At 43.5% G+C, this 21763-nt stretch overlaps 3 protein-coding genes and 1 pseudogene across 4 annotated transcripts; 1 reads left to right on the top strand and 3 right to left on the bottom strand.

Annotated features, from left to right (window-relative positions):
- Nucleotides 1–6333: 6333 nt before the first annotated feature.
- Nucleotides 6334–8326, bottom strand: LOC115680146 (uncharacterized). The gene has a single exon (XM_030603882.2). The coding sequence runs from the start codon at nucleotides 8323–8325 to the stop codon at nucleotides 6358–6360; it is 1968 nt and encodes a 655-aa protein (XP_030459742.1). The 5' UTR covers nucleotide 8326; the 3' UTR covers nucleotides 6334–6357.
- A 3870-nt stretch (nucleotides 8327–12196) lies between these two features.
- LOC115680100 (uncharacterized) lies at nucleotides 12197–14213 on the bottom strand (annotated as a pseudogene).
- Nucleotides 14214–14925: 712 nt separating this feature from the next.
- LOC115680101 (uncharacterized) lies at nucleotides 14926–16667 on the bottom strand. 2 transcript variants are annotated; one of them, XM_056312614.1, is made up of 3 exons: nucleotides 16254–16667; nucleotides 15875–16070; nucleotides 14926–15276 (listed from the first exon to the last, which is right to left on the bottom strand). In XM_056312614.1, the coding sequence occupies exons 1-3, from the start codon at nucleotides 16318–16320 to the stop codon at nucleotides 15228–15230; spliced, it is 312 nt and encodes a 103-aa protein (XP_056168589.1). In that variant the 5' UTR covers nucleotides 16321–16667; the 3' UTR covers nucleotides 14926–15227. The 2 variants fall into 2 exon arrangements, with proteins under 2 accessions (XP_056168589.1, XP_030459700.1); XM_030603840.2 differs by having other exon boundaries at nucleotides 15875–16079; nucleotides 16254–16582.
- A 3434-nt stretch (nucleotides 16668–20101) lies between these two features.
- LOC115680140 (GEM-like protein 5) lies at nucleotides 20102–21763 on the top strand. Its single transcript, XM_030603875.2, has 3 exons — nucleotides 20102–20634; nucleotides 20950–21224; nucleotides 21346–21763. Exons 1-3 carry the CDS (start codon nucleotides 20256–20258, stop codon nucleotides 21541–21543), a joined length of 852 nt encoding a protein of 283 aa, XP_030459735.1. The 5' UTR covers nucleotides 20102–20255; the 3' UTR covers nucleotides 21544–21763.

Below are 21763 nucleotides of genomic sequence, written 5' to 3'. Positions count from 1 at the left end.
CTATCAACAAGATTCTTATATCATGAGAAATTGAGGAGTCAAATGAGAGTCCTCCTTTAAAAGGAAAAAAGGTTAAAAGTGGAGGTGGACGAGGAGAAATTACCATATGAATCATATCACGCGGTTGATCTCAACCATTAAATTATCTTGGCCAGTCACATATTGAATTTTACGTGATCAAAAGATTAATGTGAACTGAGATCAGGAGCGTGCAAATGCCACCCACGTTATACAGAGGAAAGTTTTCCAGAAGTGGGGTATGTGGCAATGCTGAGAAAAGTATTATGCCCGGCGGCACCAGAAAATAAAAACCATAGTGTAGAACATTTTATCATAGATTCATAATGGACTCATTCCTCGATATAGAGGACCCAAGGAAAGACTCTTTCCTATTAGCTTATTTCAACATAGGTTAGGAAGAAGCACCGATTGTATTGAAGCTCTAAAGGGACTATTGGAAGATTGCCACGATAAGCAAATTCAATTGGCGTCATCCAATGAGAACTTACGCAGCTACGACCGATCCTTAAGAGAAGATTAAGAGTTACATGAACTGAGCGTTTATCTATTTAAGCATCCAATAAACTCTTCCATCACATAATGCAATCACAAATGAAACTAAACATCGATTGCCTTTGACGTGGCTCAAGATCCCGCATCTCGTACATTATAATATTTGAGGTTAAAATGTGTGAGATTTTGGTAGGACCACTGTCGACTATTCTAAAAGCGTAAGCTGTTAGATGAAGGCGTGAATTAGTATTTAAATATTATGTCACTTCCCCTCATGCTTAGTCTAATCTTTTTGCCTAGTATTAAGGGTGAACATAGTTAATTGAGAGGCAAATGAGGCCTGTAAAGATTTGAACTCGAGCGCTCTTACTTTAATACCATGTGAGAGTTTGGTGGGACCACTGCTGATTGTTCTAAAAGTTTAAGCTGTTAGATAAATGTGTGGTTTAATATTTAAGTATTCTATCGCTCCCCTTACACTTAGTCTGGTCTTTTTTGTCTTGTACTAAGCGTGGACATATTTAATTGGAGAGCTGAAGAATTGGACAAGATACGCTTTGTTGTTATTTCTCACATATATTTAAAGTACAAGGCAGCTTTGTTGTTATTTCTCACATATATTTAAAGTACAAGGCAGCTAATGGTTTATAGAAAGACATCAAAAAATAACTATAATACAATAACTTTCCTTGTTATATAGCCTTTGTATATGGAAAGATAAAATCCTCTATACAAAAAAAAAGAAGATAAAATGAATTTGTCAGCTTTGGAAACTCTCGTTGCACTTGCCAAGAGTACAAGGATTGCTTGACTGGTCTTGATCTAATTGAGGGTAATTTTATGAATTGCTTTGCTGTTAAGAAATATTTTCTCCAATACGCCCCCGCAAAAGAGGCGTTCCATTGTGAATGTCGATCTTGGACCGTAAATGAAGAAACCGTTGTCGTGCAAGAGGCTTTGTTAGTGCATCCGCGAGTTGATCATGAGTGGACATGGGACAAGCGGCTTTTGAACAAGCATTGGTTAACCATGTCGCGAACAAAATGATAATCAATGGCAATGTGTCTTATCTTGGAGTTAAAAATGGGATTAGTGCACACGTACGTAGAACCAATATTATCACAATAGACACTAGGTGTGGTCAAAAAAGATACTCCAAGTTCATGCTAGAGAGATTGAATCCATGTGAACTCAGAAGCTGTCGCAGCAACAGCACGACACTCAGCTTTGGTTGCTGAACGAGCAACAGATCGTTGTTTTTTAGAGCACCATGATATAGGATTCTGGCCAATATAAGACTTACAATCATCCAGATTGCCTGCCCAATCAGCATTAGAGGATGCATGACGCGATGGGGAGGGACTACTTTGCAAGTGCAGGCCAAGATTAATAGTCCCTTTGAGATAATGTAAAACACGTTTGACAGCACTTCAATGTAACTCTGTTGATTGATGCTTAAACTAAGAGAGTTTGTTGACGACAAAAAAAAACATCAAACCTTGCGAATGCAGGATATTGAGGAGCATCGATAATCTTCCTATATTAAGTTGCATCAGTATGAGGTGATCCATCAACAAGAGTGAGAGAGCTATCGGTAACCATTGGGGTGGTAATCTCCTTGGCTCCTAACATGGTTGCTCGATCAAGAATGTCCCTTATATACTCGTGTTGTGTGAGAAAAAGACCGAACTTTATGTGTATCACCTCAACTCCCGAGAAATAATGTGGATCCCCTCGATCCTTTAGTGAGAATTTACATGCAAAAGCTCTCGCAAAATTTTGTATCATTTCTTGTCTGGATCAGATCATCTATATAAATCAAGAAATAAACAGTGATGCCATCATGTTTTTATATAAAGTGTGAGGAATTTGATTTGGATTGGATGAATCCAAACGAGATGACAAAGGAAATAAGTGTTTGATACCATGCGCGAGGGGCTTGTTTAAGACCGTAAATAGCCTTCTTCAATCGACATATGTGATTCGGATGCGACTAATCGACAAAACCTGGTGGTTGGTATATATAGACTTCCTCCATAAGAGTGCCATGTAAGAAGGCATTGTTGACATCCAATTGTAGAAGGGGCCAACCATTTGATAAGGCTAGACAAAGAACAACGTGCATTGTGGCGGGTTTAACAACTAGACTAAACATATGATCATAGTCAAGTCCTGGCCATTGGTGGAGTCCCTTGGCGATAGGCCGTGTCTTATACCAATCTATGCTACCATCTGAGTTTCGCTTGACTCGAAATATCTACTTGTAGCCAATAATATTATGATGAGGCTCAAGTGGTACAAGTTGCCATGCACCATTTCAGAGAATTGTGTTAAATTCCTCCGACATAGTAACTCGCCACTTTGGATCTTTTGAGGCTTGGGAAACACACATTGGTCCAAGTAATGGAGGTAAATGATGCTTGGTGGCTGAATGTATTTGTTTGGGTTTGTAAATGTTATTCTGAGAGCGAGTGATCATCGGATGAAAACATGTGGGCATTGAAGGAATTGTGGTGGAGGGGCGGAATGAAGTGTTCGAGTCCATTGGAGGCATAGATGACGCTTCAGTGGCTGATGATGGATTTGCATTGGGGGACGTTAAATTGGTGTTCTCCACCAAAGTTATGAGGCCATTCAACTAGTGATCTAGAACTTCTGCATCCATTGAACTCGAAGGACTTGTTGGACCATGCATGGTATGGCTTAGTCATCTGGTGTTGGAAGAGGTGGCTGAATTCTTTATTAAAAAATGAGATGGTGCACAGGTACGTTGAGGTGTTAGAGATAGGGATTGAGAACTAGTACGATGGAGCGGTTAAGCGTGTTCGGAGTAAGGAAAAATGGACTCCTCAAACACTACATGACGTGAGACAAAGACTTTGTTTTGTTGATGATTGTAACATTAGTAAGCACCTTGATTAAGAGTGTAACCAAGAAAAATACATCGATATTCAAGTTTATGCTAGCCATATGGTTTAAGCCAAGGATAATAGTGACAACCGAAAACTCGAAGTTTCAAGTAATTTGGACAGAAGTCGAAAAAAGTCTCAAAAGGAGATTTGAGTCCTAAGACCGATGCATGTAGACGATTTATTAGAAATGCAGCGGCTTAAAATGTGTAGGACCAAAAGGAGGAAGGAAGAGACGCTTGATGAAGCAATGTAAGACTTGTTTCGACAACATGCCTGTGACGACACTCCGCAATCCCATAATGTTGGGATGTGTGTGAAGGTGATTGTAAATGTGTAGTCCCATGAGACAAGAAAACCCTTTTAATTTTTTATATTCTCCACCACCGTTATAGTAAACTGATACTATGGGATTTTGAAAGTAATTTTCCCCCAATTTCTTGAATTTTGGAAATAGAGAGTAATTGTCGGATTTTTGTTTAATTGGGTAGAGCCAGATGTATCAGATATAGAAATCCACAAAAATAACATAATACGAAAAGTCATATATTGATTTCACCGGAGCGAGACCCAAACCTCATTGTCGCCAAGTGAGGCTTGCACTCGCCTTTGGCTGATCACCAAGCTCCGGTGACCGACAAGAGGAAGAAGGGAAGGAAAAAAAAAAGAGAGAAGGAAAAGAAAAAAAAGGAAAAATGAAAAGACAAAATAAATAAATAAATAATTCGATTTTTTTTTAAATATTATTAAAAATTGTCCACAACAACGCCGGCTGCACCGAGTAGGATGGCAGGTGTCTATGCCAGCAATTTCCGGTCAAAATTGGTTAGATAGACTAAATTGATAAAAATGCAAAAGGTTCATGACTCAATAGGCAAAAAAGAAAGGTTTAGGACTGAATTAACATAATTACATTACATTTAAGACTGTTTTGGTAATTCTCCGTGCACTTGCTTACAAAATCCCTTTTAACTTTACTCGAGAATTTTCCATTTTCTTTAATTTTGACTCAATACTCGTAACTTAATTTGAGGGTGTGACAGTGTAGTAGGGTTGACAAACTTTTTTTTGGGGCTCGAAAGGGGTGGCAAACTTCGACTGGACAAACTTATGATGAGAATCCCCATCCGACATAGCATAAACATGAATAGCTTGAAAATGACATGACTTTTACAAATTTTGACCCTTTTAATCATGAAAATCATTTTCATCATATTGGACCAAAACTTTGACTTTTTTCTGACGATGACATGAAAACTAACACCAGCATAATGACACAATTCAAATTACTACAATCCCTCCCAAAATCAGTTAACAGCCAAAGCTATTCTTCGTGTAAATGTATCTTATTTTCCTTCTAGCTAGAATTGCTATTTACTGAGAATTGTGGTTCTAATGTACAAAATTCCTGTGAACAAATCAGTGGGCTGATACTTTTGACCCTTTTTTTTCCTTTTTTGTTGCGAGTTGCATAAGCATCAATCAAATCCAACTGCTGGCCAATGCCATATTTGTAGCCTTGAGAATTAAGAGGGGCTTATCAATTGGGAGGGACCAGTAGTCATGCAAGAATTCCCTCCCTTTTCTCTCTATGGAGAATATATTCCAATCATTGAATTCTTCATCTTCGAAAGAATAGGAGGGAGAGAAAACCAGGGGCAAATTGATGAAGGGGCAAAAGCGATGTGGCGATTTGGATCTGATCTTTATTCTTTGATTGGCTATATAAACGATGCAAGAGTCAGAGGCCAATGAACAGCAGGGAGTTAGGGTTTGAATGGGAAGAGAGGCCTAAACATGAAGATAAGAGTCTCGGTTTGGTAGCCAAGGATGACTTGCCTGCTCCAAAGCGAGAAAATGTTTGCCAATGCGAATGCAAAACCTTTCTGGAAATGTTTTGGGGCTTCGTTGCAGGCAGTCTCCTTGGCTAGCTAGACAGGCTCTTCTTTATCATGTTAGACTCCATCTTCCACGAGGTATCAGAAATTTCATCGATGTCATTACGAGATTTCTACTTTCTACATAAACGACGTTGCAGATGAAAATGGTTTGTCAAGGAACAGATTGTTCGTCTAAGGAAAAGATGCCCATTTGGAAGGGACGAGTTTCCTTTGGCGGTCGGTTATAGCTCGGCTTCTTTAGCAATGAGATTTTCAAGGGAAGTCGGAAAAATTCGATGCGCGTTTAGGTATTGTCTTCTTTGCTCGGCCATGTGCTCATGTCGTCTGTGCTACTCTCTTTTTTTTAACCTGTGGTCCCAAAATGGGATTTTGAAACTACCTTGAATATATGTCGCGGGGGAAGCTACATCGGTGTTGATGGATCGATTGAAGTAAACTATTAAGGAACCGATATTGCTTGAAGACGAGTATAATTAGTTTCATTTTCAGTACCGAATGGAAAGTACTGTTTGCTTGCACCCATGCACAAGGTCTCAAAATAAAGGCCACGCTGGTCCCAGCTTGAGCAGACGATTTCTTCTTTTCATAAGCTTCCCGATTTACCAGTTCCAATGTTGATGCTTTCACTGAATTTTAGAGATCCTAAAAGATTACATGACCCAATCCCTCTCTCTCTCTCTCTCTCTTTCTCTCTCTCTCTCTTTAAAAAATGGGAAAACATAAGCAACATGCGACTCTTCCTTATGGCCAAATCAACTTCAAGATCGAGCAGTTCCGACTTCTTCCCCTGCCCCCTGATCTTCAGGGATTTACAAAGCCCACGATCAGGAAATGATGCGAAACGTATGGTTTCTTAAAATGGGGAAATCGGATGCGTTTCGTTCAGCTTTATCAAACAACTATTTACATGATTACCTCTTGGTTTTCATTGACTGTGCTCTCGTCATCCAAACAAGAATAATATAATTTAACACCATAGAAGCAGATAGGTATTCACTGGCAAGATTAACAAAGGAAAGAACTGAATCAATCAATCAATCAACCACGACGAGGTCACGGTACTCCTCGCCCGAGATGGCGGCCTCCATGATGGCCACGGGGCTTATGTCCCCCTCGTCCTCCAGGAACATATTCATCAGGTTCTTCGAGAACCCGCTCACCAGCGCCACCCCGGCCTGCTTCGCCGAAACCGGTGTCGAACTCGAGTCCCTCAGGTTCCAGAACACGATCTGAGGCACCGCCGCCCCGTAACCACGCTCCCCGAACTTCCTCTTGATCGCCTCGTAGTCCGTCTCCCATGGGTTCGAGGAAGCCTGGTCGAATTCCATGTCGCTGAACACAAACACCTTCTGGACCATCTCCTCCGCCTTCAGCTGCCCCGCGGTGGCCACCTCTAGAATCCTATCGAACACACTCTGGAAGTTGGTGTTGTAACCCCAGTCCATCGTTCTGATGAATTCGGTCTTGCAGCGCAAGCCGTCGCCTTGTATCACGTGGAGCTGAGGGCGCTCGCTGAATGTGATCACCTTGCCCTTCCACGGCTCTCGGCTAAGCTCCGACACCAACAGCCCGAGTGCCACGGACACCTCCATCGGCGTCCCCGACATGCTCCCCGAGACGTCACACACCGCGATGCAGTTCTCCAACTTCCCCGCCTTGGATAGATCCTCCACCATCCGCTTCCACTGAAGCTCCGCAACCTCGCCCCCGTCGGGGTCATCGAGTGAGGCTACAATCTCGTGAGGGAGCAGTGCGCCGGCGGCAATCGTGGCCTTCTCAGACTTCACGTCGGCCAGGTAGCTCCGGAACCGCTCGCCGTCGTGCTTCAGGAACTTGTCCTTGTAGAGTTTCATGGCCACGGAGGCGACCCGGTTGTACGGGACGTCGCCCCACCGCCCTGCACTCATGTACACCTCCGGCAGCTCTAGGACCCTCCGGAGTGGCACAAGGGCGTCCTTTCTGAGTCGGTCCCGGACCCTGTACGCGTAGTGCGCCTCCTCAAGGCCCTCGTACTCGGGAAACCGGTCCCGTGGGAAGACCCGCTTCGCAATGCTCTCACAGAGCAGCGTCACGAGGTCGAAGGACGAGTCAAGCGAAGGGCACCACTTGGCAGCGAGGCTGATCCTGTTGATCTCCCCGGATTTTAGGAAGTCCAGGTCCGCCGTCAGGCAATGGGCGAAGTGCCCAGACACCGCGTCATGGAGGAACCGGAAGTCCCCATCGCGCTTGTACCGCACCAGGAGCTTCCTGGCCTTGGCAATTCTCTTCTTGTTCCTCAGCTCGCTCGCCTTTTGCTTCTGCTCCTGGTTATGCGCAACTGCGTTCGCGACCCTCACTTCCTTGGGCACCAAAGCCGTGGCCGTCCTCAAGCTATTTCTCCCCTTCGTTCTTCTGGATTTATTGCGGCAGCTGAACACTGGAAAAGACTGCAATCGCCGCCTGCTTTTGGTGCCTTTCCGCTGTTGCCACTCGCTCTTCTGCCTCGCCCTGATGTCAGGGCCCTCGAGGAGGCGGTAGAGGATCTCAGGCAAGTCTTTGAAGTAGCCAAACCCCGCAAAGGCCCCAACGTTGCAGGCCAGTGTCCGGGGGTGGTTCTTAAATAGCCACGTCGCCGCAGCATGGAACCCTTCCTTGTCCGACTTCCCGGTCCCGCGCACGCCCCGGAGGTTGCACAAGAGCTTGAGGGCGGTAAGCGGGTCGTGGGCCCAGGCTGCCTCGAGCCACCGGGTCAGGGACTCGGGCGGGGTATCGGGGACCACGTGGAAGAAGAAGTCGAGGCACGGGTTGCCCGTCGACAGGAACGTGGCCGAGTTGTTCTCTGTGTAGCCCTTCCGAGGCAAGTCGCCGCCGTCGTCGTCGAAGTTGGCAACCATCAGGTCGGTGAAGGGGTGGGCGGGAGCGGGCCGGGCTTGGGGGGGAGGCGGCTGATCGTGGCATTCGGGCGGGCCGAGGAGGGGGTGGACAGATGATGGGGAATAAGGAAGAGGAGGAGCAGGAGCCATTGATGGATTCGAGAGATTGGATTGAGGGGTTTGGTTTCGAGAGTCATATTTTATAGGGAGTGGTTAACTTGGAGGCCAAGGACGGACTTGACCGACTTAGGAGGGAGGGAGAGCGTGTTTGGGAATTTTCTTTGGGATTAATTTCAAATAAATATGGACTTTTCGTTTCTTCTTTTGAGAGAATGGACTTGGATTAATTAGTTTTTTTTTTTTGGGGTCAGAATTAATTAGTTGAGTGTTCGATGTTTTTGAGGAACCAGGCTAGCCTAACGGCGGGGCTTTTGTGACGGTAGGAACGGACCATATGGAGGGAACTCGAAGATTGGTTCCACCAATTTCAACCTATATATATTCTTGGCTTAGATTTAGGATTAGATCAGAGGATTTAAAAAGGCCCAAGAAGCATTAATTTGAATGGGAAACGCTCACAAATCCGAGCGAGTGGAATTTGTCGAATGTGTGAAGAATGAGAAAATAAATTAAATATCGAAATATAGATCATCACGAGTAAAAAATTATTATCATTTGACTAAAAAGAAATCGTTGATATCATCTGTTAAATTTTACGGATGAAAAAAAAAATACTTAAGATGTCGGTTTTACAACTAATATTGTAATCCTTGTGCAATGAAATGGCTAATCATTCCTTTCGCTCAAATCAAATTGCTCTAAGGGGGACTTCTTGTGACCAAAAATTTAAAATCCGCCAATATCGATTAAGCATAAAAAAACAGATGATGTTAATAATTGATTTGTGGACGAAAAAAATTAGCCCCGTTGATTCAAATCTCATAGATGAACATATGCAAGGGCCTAAAATATTGCAAGATTAATCTTATGATCACATGAGTCAAAGCTAAAGTTAAAAAAAAAAAAAAAAGATTTTCGATCAAACTCCATATAAAGTTCCTTTTTGAGTTATTAAGCTTCTTTTAAAACAATTTTTGAGCCTACTTAAACATTTTCTTTGGTTGAACAATAATATCCACCAAAACATGTGGATCAATATCCACTCGATATTCACCTTAAATCAGGTCAAGTGAGTCTTCCATTTTCCATCTTTAATACCTGTGGATGACGTTGCACTTTTGTGTAATAACACTCACTTTGCTATAAATAAATATTGCAACTTTTAATGCATAATCTCTCTTCTTTTGTGATGTGTACGGTTATTGCTTTTGAAAATCGAATACCTCTTTATTAAGCATGTTTTAACAAGAATCTGGAGAGACCTATCAACAAGATTCTTATAAGACAGAGAAATTCAGGAGTCAAAATGAGAGTCCTCCCTCAAAAGAAAAGAAGGTTTAAGTGGAGGTGGAAGAGGAGAAATTACGTTTGAATCAATATCACCCGGTCGATTTCAACCATTGAGTTATCTGAACCAGTCACATGTTGAATTTACGTGATCAAATAGTAAATCATTTTATCATAGATTCATAATGGACTCATTCCTCAATATAGAGGACCCAAGGAAACAGTAGAACATTTCCTTGATTAGCTTATTTCAACATTGATCAGGAAGAAGCACTGATTATATTGAAGCTCTGGAGGGACTCTTGGAAGATTGCCACCATAAAACCAAATTCGATTAATGTCATCGAATGAGAACCGATGCAGCTACAGCCGATCCTTAAGAGAAGATTAAGAGTTAATGAACTGAGCGTTTTTCTATTTGAGCATCTAATAAACTCTTCTATCACATAATGCAATCACAAATGAAGCTAAACATCAATCGCCTTTTGACGCCGCTCAAGAACCCGCGTCTCGTACGTCGCAATATCTGAGGTTAAAAGAAAAAATGCGGGTTTCGTTTTCTTGTGCAGATTCAAGTTAGTTTAGATGAATACAGAAGGATGTATTATCATCAGAAACAAGCACAGGACATTTTCTTTTTCTACATGGTAGTGCTGCTAGGATGAAATCTTGGCCATTATCATCGCTTCGGATCAACAGCCCGGAAAGCCTAACAAATCCGGATTTTCGCAGCAAATTATGCCTAAAAGCAGCACTCCTCCAATACACAGCAGCAACAGAGCGCAGCCAAGCTGCAAATGCATAGAGATGGTTACGAAAATAAATTGCATAATCAATAACCAGAATGACCCCAAGAAGCAAACAGAGTCCTAGTACATTGAGACATACGGAGTCTGTCAGTTGAATCTTGACCGCGAGCCGACAAATAACAAAAAAGGTCCAACCAAATTGAACCAAATCAAGTACAGTTTTTCATGATTTGATTCGGTTTAAGGTGGTTTTTCCGAAAACCTAGGTCATAAATGCTATTTATATTCATGTGATCTCCCTGCACCTATCAATTTAAGTTTTTTGATTGGACATTCTATCATGATATTAGAGCCTACTAAAGTTTTTTTATGCATTCCATCCTTTAATAAGATCAGTACAACTGCAGTAGAAATCATCTCTGCCAGCCTATCACTGAGGCTGGCGACTAGCGAAGGGAAATAAGGAGAAAAAAAAGAGGAAGGAAAGAAAAAAAAAGAAAAGAAAAAATTAATGAAATATTTTTAAAAAAATGTCCACGTCACCGCCATTATACCGCGTAGGACGGTTAACATTCACGTTAGCAATTTCCTGCCTAAATTGGCCCGATGAACTTAATTGATATCAATGTGAAAAAGTTTTAGGACTAAATTGATTCAATTGTAAGGTTAAGAACTAGATCAATACCAATACAATATATTTAGGACATTTTGGATACTTTTCCCGGGCAGAATCTAACTCTAATACCACATAAAATTTTATGGTTACAAACAACGTGGTTTAATATTTGATTAATATGTGGAGTTTGGTCTAAGACTAAGCCTATATATAATAAGGGAGGCCAATAAGGGGCATGTAAAAATTTAAACTCGAGAACTCTTACTATATCAAAGAAAGTTTAACCCAAAAATTTAAACTAATAGACGGAGGAGGACCACGTGTATATAAAGAGTGTGTAACCCGCGACGGACAAGAGATGTAAGATAATTTAACAAATTTCAAGATTGCATTGTATAGACTTAATTACTCTATAGTTGATGTGATTGATATATACAAGAGGTATTTCAAAATGCAATTGTTTCTTGCACTTCCTCATCTCTTTATTTATGAAGTCATTCTAAAAGCTTGATGATGATGACAGCAAAAATTTGGAGATGGGCTTGTCTGGATCGAGCCAATGTTGCAAGAACTGGTTATTCAAATTCCATCTCAAGATATTATCATTCTTTTATTTATTAGCATTGCCTTTTCTCCTTATTTTTATGTCCTTAATTAATGAAAACCATCGAATGTAATTTTTAACAACTACGAGAGATAAGATCATGTTATCTATCCATCTAGATTATTATGCTAAAAGTGACCTTTAATTCACTTTTAGATTTCCTAAGTTACTACTTTTCACATAATAGAAACCAGCCCACATGCACGCGTTATGTAATTGCTTTATGAATGCGCACTTGTAGCATATTATTAAAAAAAAAAATTTCAATTGTGATTAAAATATGAACACAAAAACATGTGCCACAGCGAAAGAGAGATATTGCGTGACATAAAGTATTTAGATCATATAACCTGATCTTATGGGATTTAGAGAAACCTATAGTTTCTGAAAATGGGGAAATCGGATCACCTTCCGGTCTGAGCATATATTAGTCTGACTAAAAGTCTTTGCAAGGTTAGCTTATGTACTTTAACATGATTACCTGTTGGATTCCATTGCTCGTGGTCTCATCATCCAACCAAGAAAAATATAATTTAACAACATAGAAGCAGGCTAGGTAGTCACTGGCAAAATTAACAAAAAAAAAAAAACAAAACCCTTTTCTTGTTTTTGTTTTGCATTTGTTCCCGTTCTTTCCTAAAGACTCCTAAATAAACAAACGAAATAACTGAATCGATCAATCAACCACGACGAGGTCCCGGTACTCCTCGCCCGAGATGGCGGCCTCCATGATGGCCACGGGGCTTATGCACCCCTCCTCCTCCAGGAACATCTTCATCGGGTTCTTCGAGAACCCGCTCAACAGCACCACCCCCGCCTGCTTCGCTGCCACTGGCGTCGACCTCGAGTCCCTCAGGTTCCAGAACACGATCTGCGGCACCGCAGCCCCGTACCCATGCTTCCGGAACTTCCTCGTGATCGCCTCATAGTCCGTCTCCCATGGGTTTGAGGAAGCCTGGTCGAATTCCATGTCGCTGAACACAAACACCTTCTGGACCATCTCCTCCGCCCTCAGCTTCCCCGCGGTGGCCACCTCTAGAATCCTATCGAACACACTCTGGAAGTTGGTGTTGTAACCTCATTCCATCGATTCGATGAATTCGGTCTTGGAGCGCAAGTCGTTGCCTTGTATCGCGTGGAGCCAAGGGCGCTCGTTGAATGTGATCACCTTGCCCTTCCACGGCTCTCGGCTAAGCTCCGACACCAACAGCCCGAGCGCCACCGACACCTCCATCGGCGTCCCCGACATGCTCCCCGAGACGTCGCATACCGCAATGCAGTTCTCCAACTTCCCCACCTTGGATAGATCCTCCACCATCCGCTTCCACTGAAGCTCCGCGACCTCGCCCCCTTCGGGGTCGTCGAGTGAGGCTACAATCTCATGAGGGAGAAGTGCGCCGGCGGCGATCGTGGCCTTCCCCGACTTCACGTTGGCCAGGTAGCTCCGGAACCGCTCGCCGTCATGCTTCAGGAACTTGTCCTTGTAGAGTTTCATGGCCACGGAGGCGACCCGGTCGTACGGGATGTCGCTCCACCGCCCCTCGCTCATGTACACCTCCGGCAGCTCCAGGACCCTCCGGAGTGGCACAAGGGCGTCCTTCCTGAGCTGGTCCCGGACCCTGTACGTGTAGTGCGCCTCCTCAAGGCCCTTGTACTCGGGAAACCGGCCCCGTGGGAAGACCCGCTTCGCAATGCTCTCACAGAGCAGCGTCCCGAGGTCGAAGGACGAGTCAAGTGACGGGCACCACTTGGCAGCGAGGCTGATCCTGTGGATCTCCCCGGATTTCAGAAACTCCAGGTCAGCCGTCAGACAATGGGCGAAGTGCCCAGACACCGCGTCATGGAGGAACCGGATGTCCCCATCGCGATTGTACCGCTCCAGGAGCTTCCTGGCCTTGGCAATTCTCTTCTTGTTCCTCAACTCGCTCGCCTTTTGCTTCTGCTCCCGGTTACGCGCAACTGCGTTCGCGACCCTCACTTCCTTGGGCACCGAAGCTGTGGCCGTCCTCAAGCTATTTCTCCCCTTCTTTCTTCTGGATTTGTTGCGGCAGCTGAACGCTGGAAATGATTGCAATCGCTGCCTGCTTTTGGTGCCTTTCCTCTGTTGCCACTCGCGCTTCTGCCTCGCCCTTATGTCAGAGCCCTCGAGGAGGCGGTAGAGGATCTCGGGCAAGTCTTTGAAGTACCCGAACCCCACGAAGGCCCCAACGTTGCAGGCCAGGGTCCGGGGGTGGTTCTTGAATAGCCACGTCGCCGCAGCGTGGAAACCTTCCTTGTCCAACTTCCCGGTCCCACGCACGCCCCGGAGGTTGCACACGAGCTTGAGGGCGCTTGAGGGCGGTAAGCGGGTCGTGGGCCCAGGCTGACTCGAGCCATCAGGTCAGGGACTCGGACGGGTGTCGGGGACCACGTGGAAGAAGAAGTCGAGGCACGAGTTGCCCGTCGACAGGAACGTGGCCGAGTTGTTCTCTGTGAAGCCCTTCTGAGGCGAGTCGTCGCCATCGTCGTTGAAGTTGGCATCCATCAGGTCGGTGAAGCGGTGGGCGGGAGCGGGCCGGGCTCGGCAAGGCGGCGGGTCGTGGCATTCGGGCGGGCCGAGGAGGGGGTGGAGAGATGATGGGGGAGGAGGAGGAGGAGGAGGAGGAGCCATTGATGATGATTTAATTGATGGATTTGGCTTGGAGGTTTATATTTTATAGGGATTGGTTAACTTGGAGGCCAAGGGACTGCACCGACTTAGGATTAGGAGTGTTTGGGAAATTTCTAATTAGCGATATCATGTTTTAAATTGATTGGTGGTCTCTGTTATGGAAGATTTGCTTAGATTTACATTCCGTTATTCTAATATTTGGTGTACATCTCTTATCATTAGTTAAATTTATTTTTTTAGCTTTAGTCAGGATAATATTTAGTATATCTTTTATAATTAGTTTAGAGACATGGTAGATATTTTCTTTTCTTTTTCTATTAAGCAAATACGTTGTATAAATATTTGTACAAATACAAGCAAGCAATCACGATTTTCTCTAGCAAAATCAGCGACTTTGTCTCTCGGTGCCCACCCCCGAAGTATTCTTTGAACAAGAGCCAGAATGAGGAATTGAGTAGGTAAACACTTCCTCTGAAGAAAAATTAAGGGTGGAGGAGGATAAGGAGAAAGAATTGCATAAATCGTATTGCGTACTGTACGAGTCACGTTCACATGAGCCACTAAATTATTCGAGCCATGTGTCCGGTTCACGTGATCAAATGATCGATCGATGTGCTCTGAAAGATTATGAGAACTGGGATCGGGAGCATGAAGTATTGCACGATCTCCATGTCAGAGTATTTGATCTTAGATTCATAATGGACTCATAATACAGAAGATCAAATTGAAACTAAGCATCTCGTACATTGCAATTATGTGTGATTTAAATGCAGGTTCTGTTTTCTTCTGCAGAAAAGAAGATGGTTCAGATGAATACAGAAGGATGTGTTATCAGAAACAAGCACAGGACATTATCCTTGATTCCAGACGGTAGTGCTGCTAAACAGCAGACGAAAATACACTAGCCATTCTTAGCCCTTTATCGTCTGCTTCAGATCGAGGGTCCGAGAAGTCTAACAATTCGTCTAGATTTGAAGTGACTTAGTCTAAAGGAGGCAGTCTCGACTGCGAAGGACGCGAATTCGCCTACAAGCAGCACTCCTCCAATACGCAGCAGCAACAGAGTGCAGCCAAACTGCAAATGCAAAACCACCGATGTGAGAAATCAGACACTCCTGCACACGGAAGAGACGGTTTTGGAAAATAAATTCCATTTTCCATAAGTAGGACGACGCTAAGAAGCAAACAGAGTCCTGGTACATTGAGACATATCAAGTCTCTTAGTTGAATCTTGAACGCGAGCCGACAAGTGACTACAAAGGTCGAACCAAATTGAACCAAATCAAGTACGGCTTTTCATGATTTGATGCAGTTTAAGGTGGCCTTTTCGAAAACATTGGTTCTCATACTGAACCGACAAGTAGTTTGGTCCAACATATATCGGCTAGTCCTGAATAATATGGATACAGGGAAGCGAAATGAAGCAGCTTTTTTACGTAAGTTCTCTCGGGTACCCACCATTTGCACAAATGCAGATCCTGTCGTCCGTAAGCAGAAAAACAGATGCAGAGGAGTGAGTACTGTCTAGACTATTCTGACTAGATCAAGCCAACAACATTAAGAAATCGCAACACCGACATGCCGCATTGAATCTCGGAAGCAAACATAATTGATTGGATGAATCTATTCATAGGTAATCCTTTCCTTTTACTAGATGACAGAGTTATGCATACCATCCTTTAATGAGATTCGTACAACCACAGTAGAAATCATCTCGCTCCTCCTCCTGTGGAGGCCCCGGCGGAGGCGGAGGCGGCGGAGGATCGAAGTAACCTTGGTATCCACCAGGAGGCGGCAGCGGAGGCGGAGGCGGGTATCCAGGCGGCGGTGGCGGAGGCGGGAACCCAGGCGGCGGAGGTGGATAGGGCCCTTCGGGACCTGAATTCCGACAATCAGAAGTCGAAATCTCGAGCAATCCCACGAAGCCCCTGCTATACTCTTAACTAACTTTCCACCCACACAGTCACACTCGTACTTCCTAAACTCGAACTGCGAAAGATTCCTAGCGATCACAGCACTGCTAACTAACATAGAACACAACAAGCGGCGTACCCGGTGGAGGCGGCGGCAGCGGCGGCGGGGGGCCGTACGGATCGGGAGGAACCGGGTGGTAACTCATAGGCCAAGGAGCTCCGGCGGACGAGACCAGCGACGGTCGAGCGAGCTGAGTGAGCAATCAAGCGACGAAGGTTTTATCGATCCTGGAAAGAAAGAAACGAACAGACAATCGATTCACCGCATAAACAACGAGGTCAGTGAAACTGTTTTCGTTTAGGCACTTATCAGTAGGTATAGGTTGCGAGCAAGTTCGTGTGGCTGACTCTGCTTTTCGTCCGAGTTGGTATAAAGACACGGCAATGCCCATAGGTCAACCACTCTCGCTTTAAGTGCACCAAACATTCAACCCAGCTACCCCCCGGCAAGATATGGATCTGTTCTAATCGAATCTTAAATTTTGTCAGAAATTCAACCCAAAAGTTAAAGTTTATAGTTGAAGGAAAAGACTATATAAATAACAGACGAGCAATGTGAGATATTTCAACACCTCTCTCGTGGGCAAGCCGAATCGGAAGCGACATGTGGAACTTGACGAATGGGTCCGGACACGCGGAATAAACTCGGCAGAACCCGACTCTGATATCACGTAAAATTTTATGGTTCTAAAAATTTAAGCTATTAGATGAAGACGTGAATATTCAAATAATCTAACGCTTTCTCTCACGCACAATTTGGATTATAATAAGGGAAGCAAATAAGGAGCATGTAAAAATTTAAACTCGAATACTCTTACTATGATATGATACTAGAAAGTTCAACTCGAAAGTTTAGATCAATAGATAAAAAGGGACCACGCGTATATAAAGAGCGTATGAATTCCAAAACGGACAATCGATGTGAGATAATTTAACAAATTTCAAGAATACATTGCGTGGACTTAGTATAACAGTTGATGTGATCGATGTACAAGAGGTATTTCAAAATGCCAGCGTTTCTTTCGCTTCCTCGTCGCATTGCGGAAAAGTCTTCCTTTTCGTCCCTATATTTATGAAGTCACTCTAAGAGCTTGATGCCAACAAAAATTTGGAGGTGGGCTTGTGGGGATCGAGCCAATGCTACAAGTAATGGTTATTCAAATTTCATCTCAAGAGATTATGATTCTTTTATAGGTTAATATCACGAAAAATCCCAAACTAGTACATCAGTAATAAATTTACTCCAAACTAATTTTTTGACCACCAAAAACCCCAAACTGGTACACCTGTGACAAATTTACCATATGTTAGTTTCCGTTAAATTTTATTGTCAAATTATGTAGTTAAATGACATGTGATAATTGACAGATGTACCAGTTTCGGGTTAACAAGTGTACTAATTTGTGATTTTTATTGTATTAATCCAATTTAATGGAGGGTAAATTTGTCACAAACGTATCAGTTTTGAGTTTTTGGTGGTCAAAAAATTAATTTAGGATAAATTTGTCAGAGGTTTACCAGTTTGGGGGTTTTCGTGGTATTAACCCTTCTTTTATTTATTAACATGATATTTCTAGCATCGTCTTTTCTCCTAATTTTATGTCCTTGATTAATGAATACCGGCGAATGTAATTTATAACAACTAAGAGAGATAATATTATACTATCTATCCATCTATATTATTATGCTAATAGTGACCTTCACTTCACTTTTAGATTTCCTAAGCTATAACTTTTCTGTACAATAGAAACTAACCCTCGCACACGCGTTATGCGATTGCTTTTGTTTGCTTCTGCAGTGAACCAAAAAATAAATAAATGCACACTGTAGCATATTATTTAAGAAAAAAAATTGATCCTGATAAATGAACACAAAAACATGTGCCGCGATGAAAGAGGGATAATGCATATCTCTCCAATGTACTTATTTTGAAAACATAGAGTATTTAGATCATAACTTGACGAGCCAAAAGATCACATTCTGTCCTTTGTTGCAAAGAGATTTAGAACAAATTGAAAGTTTGGGGATCACATTACACATTGGGTTAAAGTTTAGGAAACACATTAAACAAATTAAAAATTCAAGAACTACACTGCACATTGGGCCAAAGTTCAGGGACTATTTGTGTCATTATCCCCTTTTTTTTCCCAAAATGTGCAGGTGGATGTGGAGGGATCACTCTACTGTTCTCAAGAGACACAATGAACATATAATATTTCACCGTTGGATTGAAATGTAATAGATCTCAGCCGTTCAGCTGATGTTGACTTTGATGGACGCTATTTTTTTACATTTCGATCCAATGGTAAAAAGCTCGTGACACGACTTGCTTTCTAAGAATCATAGACTCGCTTTGGATGTAGAGTATACTTGATCCAAACGTGCTTTAAAATGTTCTTTTTACCGGTTAATAGGGGTCATCAGCTGGGAATTTGGAAATGGACCGGGCATGGTCTGTTCCCAGTTTGTGAAACTAGGAACTGGCCCGCCCAATCTTAATTAGAATTGGAACAGTTCGGTCAAGGTCGGTCTCTGAACCGATGATTTCTTCTTCTTTTTTTGGCATATTCTCTTCCCTACAAGTGGGCGTTTTCCAACCTTAAATGAAAAATATAATTTACTAATTAGGGTTTACTTTAGAATAAAATTGAGAAATCTTGTCCAGTCCGGGCAATCCGATCGGTCCAATTCCTTATTTGGAACCGAGAAACACCCTGAACCGATCGATTTTGTTTGATCCGGTCTGGTTACTGAGTTGGACCGGGTTTGATGAAAACCCTTACTAGTTAAGCCAAACAAAACTTGGTTCTAGCTAAAATTTAGAGATAGATAAACATAATAGATTTTCGGGTTAATACCACGAAAAGCCCCAAACTAATACATTTGTAATAAATTTACCCTCCGTTAAATTGGATTAATATCACGAAAAATCACAAAATGGTACACCTATGACAGACGGAGGGTAAAACCCCAAACTGATATACCCGTCAACTGCTACGTGTCATCCAATTCAGAAATTTAACGGTAAAATTTAACGGAAACTAACATAGGGTAAAATTGTCACAAGTGTACCAATTTAAGGTTTTGTCGTGGTAAAAACATTACTCTAGAGTAAATTTATCACAAGTATACCAGTTTATGATTTTTCGTGATATTAACCCTGGATTTCTTATGATCACAAGCATCTTCAGTAACCATTCGCTCTTTTCCGATGCACAACCACCCAATTAGGAACACGTGCACAGCACGTGCCTTAACCCTTGATTCGCTCCAAACTCGATTTACGATAGAGTTGATCGAGCCCGAGCTCGGGCCGGTCCAAGCAAAATCTTTGGGCCGAGCCCACCCCGTACAAATTTCTCTATACGCAACTCTTTGGGCCGGGCTTTCTGATTAAAATACCGTCATCCACACACCCAAAAGTCTTCGCGTCCTCGTGATCCAGGCGGGGCAGGAACACTGTATTTTCCGAGACTTTCTACAGCAACTTGCGCGACCGTATTTTCATTTCGAAACACTACTATTAGCTTAGCTTGTCATGATTTTCTTCCTTATTATTTTCATAGAGTAGCTCGCGTGACACATGGACCCACCACATTAATGCCACCCGCCACGTGGCAAGAACCCACGTGAGCTGCTGGGTTTCATAGAGGGATTAGTTACTAATCTCGATTCGCGGCGCACCCCGGAAGCTTCTTTCAATTTCTTGCCAAGGCAAAGCAGCCAGCCGCTGGTCAACGGGCCGCGTAGGCGAAACGCATCTTCAATTTTTTGCCAATCCGTTTACTCAAATGCCCCTTCTCGAAGGTAACAAACAGTATTATGCCAAGCTTTGATCGTATAGATCCAATCATATTATCTCATGTGTTCCCATCTCATTCTTAATCGCAAAGGAATCAAAGAGAACCGTGTGAGAAAGAAAAGCTGCAGATTGCATCACAGAGAGTCTTTCCATACATCCTCCTCTATAAAATCGCCTCGTGTCTCTCTTCGTGTCATATTGCAAAGCAAAGCAAAGCAGGTCTTTTGTTCATCAGACACAAATTACACATACCAACCCTCTTTCTCTGTTCGACCAACCATGACGGGCACTCCCGAGAAACCATCGTCTCCCAAGGCGGCTGCTGCGCCGGAATCCCACCAACCCTCTTCTCCGTTCGCCCCGACAGAGCCGGCGCCATCCTCCTCCTCCTCCTCTCAGCCGCAGCCGCCGAGCGAGGAGGAGGCCAAGAAATGGGGCACCCACGTCATGGGCACGCCCGCCGTCCCCACCGTCCACCCGGATAACCAGAAGGCCGCCTCGTGGAACGCGGCCGACCACCAGCAGATCAGCCACCAGCCCTACGTCCAGTACGAGGCCATCGATAGGTCGAACAGCAGCCCGCTCGAGTCCGTGATCCACATGTTCAATACCTGGAGCAAGAGGGCCGAGACCATAGCCCGCAACATCTGGCACAATTGTAAGTACCTATAAGTTCATACCATGGCACAAACTTTTCCCTACGTATTACGTACTGATGGGCAAGTTTTGAATTTCAAGGTGCTAGAACTGAGCTGAATTATGACCTAGTTGAAGTTTAAGATGCAGTTGTTCGATTTAAAATTGGGAAGGTGTAGAGACTAGAGTCTGCAACTTCTCGCAGAGTCGTATGTTGATTGTTGTACGAAAATTTTGTGCATAAACTAGAAGAAGATCGAGTACGGAAATGATAAACTAAGTTCAATGTTCTTTTGCTCTATTGATACTGATAATTGCTGTGCGCATAAATCTGCAGTGAAAACGGGGCAATCGGTGTCCGGAGCTGCGTGGGGCAAGGTGAACCTGACGGCGAAAGCGATATCGGAAGGAGGATTTGAGTCGCTCTTCAAGCAGATTTTCACGACTGATCCGAATGAGAAGCTGAAGAAGATGTTCGCTTGTTACCTCTCGACATCGACCGGCCCCGTTGCGGGAACACTGTACCTGTCCACCGCTCGCGTGGCGTTCTGCAGCGACCGTCCCCTGTCCTTCACTGCACCATCGGGTCAGGAGGCTTGGAGCTACTACAAGGTAAACTTTGTATAATTCTAAAACATCGAAATCATCATTCAGATGAATTGGTATGCTATGACAGACTTTGATCGAGCGTTTTCGTACTCGCTGACTGTTTAATCGGTCATGTTTCGAACAGGTTATGATTCCTTTAGGGAACATCGGAACGGTCAATCCGGTTGTCATGAAGGAGAACCCCCCTGAGAAGTACATTCAGATTGTTACGACCGATGGTCACGACTTCTGGTTCATGGGATTTGTTAATTTCGACAAGGCATCACACCACCTGCTAAACAGCCTCTCGGAATTCAGAACAGTCCCACCAGTTACGAACTAGTCGAATACGCCTTGATTTTGAGCTCGTCACCGGTTTTTTGCTTTATTTGCAGTGCTTGTGAGCATAGAATTTCGACATGGTGTACAGCAGTCTTGAGGGTGTGATATTGCTTCATTGTTTGTTGCTACTCTTTTTTCCCCTGTTAGTTCAGTCTGTATTATAGAGACACATTCATGTTTGTTGTAAATCTTGTTCGTAATAAAACAGTGGATTAGACCTA

The sequence above is a fragment of the Syzygium oleosum genome, unplaced genomic scaffold, assembly GCF_021117445.2.
Source record: "Syzygium oleosum isolate NSW1041296 unplaced genomic scaffold, Sole_v2.1 Sole_v2.06, whole genome shotgun sequence".
Taxonomy (NCBI): Eukaryota; Viridiplantae; Streptophyta; class Magnoliopsida; order Myrtales; family Myrtaceae; genus Syzygium; species Syzygium oleosum.
The sequence above is the reverse complement of the archived record's forward strand: the minus strand, read 5'-3'. Positions and strand labels throughout refer to the sequence as shown.

Excerpts from the sequence above, each read along its gene's own strand:
- LOC115680146 (XM_030603882.2), bottom strand. The coding sequence starts at position 8,325 with ATGGCTCCTGCTCCTCCTCTTCCTTATTCCCCATCATCTGTCCACCCC.
- LOC115680101 (XM_030603840.2), bottom strand. The coding sequence starts at position 16,320 with ATGAGTTACCACCCGGTTCCTCCCGATCCGTACGGCCCCCCGCCGCCG. Across the intron at positions 16,080-16,253 it reads GCTGCCGCCGCCTCCACCGG|GTCCCGAAGGGCCCTATCCA; the intron begins GTACGCCGCTTG and ends GTCGGAATTCAG. Across the intron at positions 15,277-15,874 it reads ACGAATCTCATTAAAGGATG|TTTGGCTGCACTCTGTTGCT; the intron begins GTATGCATAACT and ends TTGCATTTGCAG.
- LOC115680140 (XM_030603875.2), top strand. The coding sequence starts at position 20,256 with ATGACGGGCACTCCCGAGAAACCATCGTCTCCCAAGGCGGCTGCTGCG. Across the intron at positions 20,635-20,949 it reads CCGCAACATCTGGCACAATT|TGAAAACGGGGCAATCGGTG; the intron begins GTAAGTACCTAT and ends ATAAATCTGCAG. Across the intron at positions 21,225-21,345 it reads AGGCTTGGAGCTACTACAAG|GTTATGATTCCTTTAGGGAA; the intron begins GTAAACTTTGTA and ends TGTTTCGAACAG.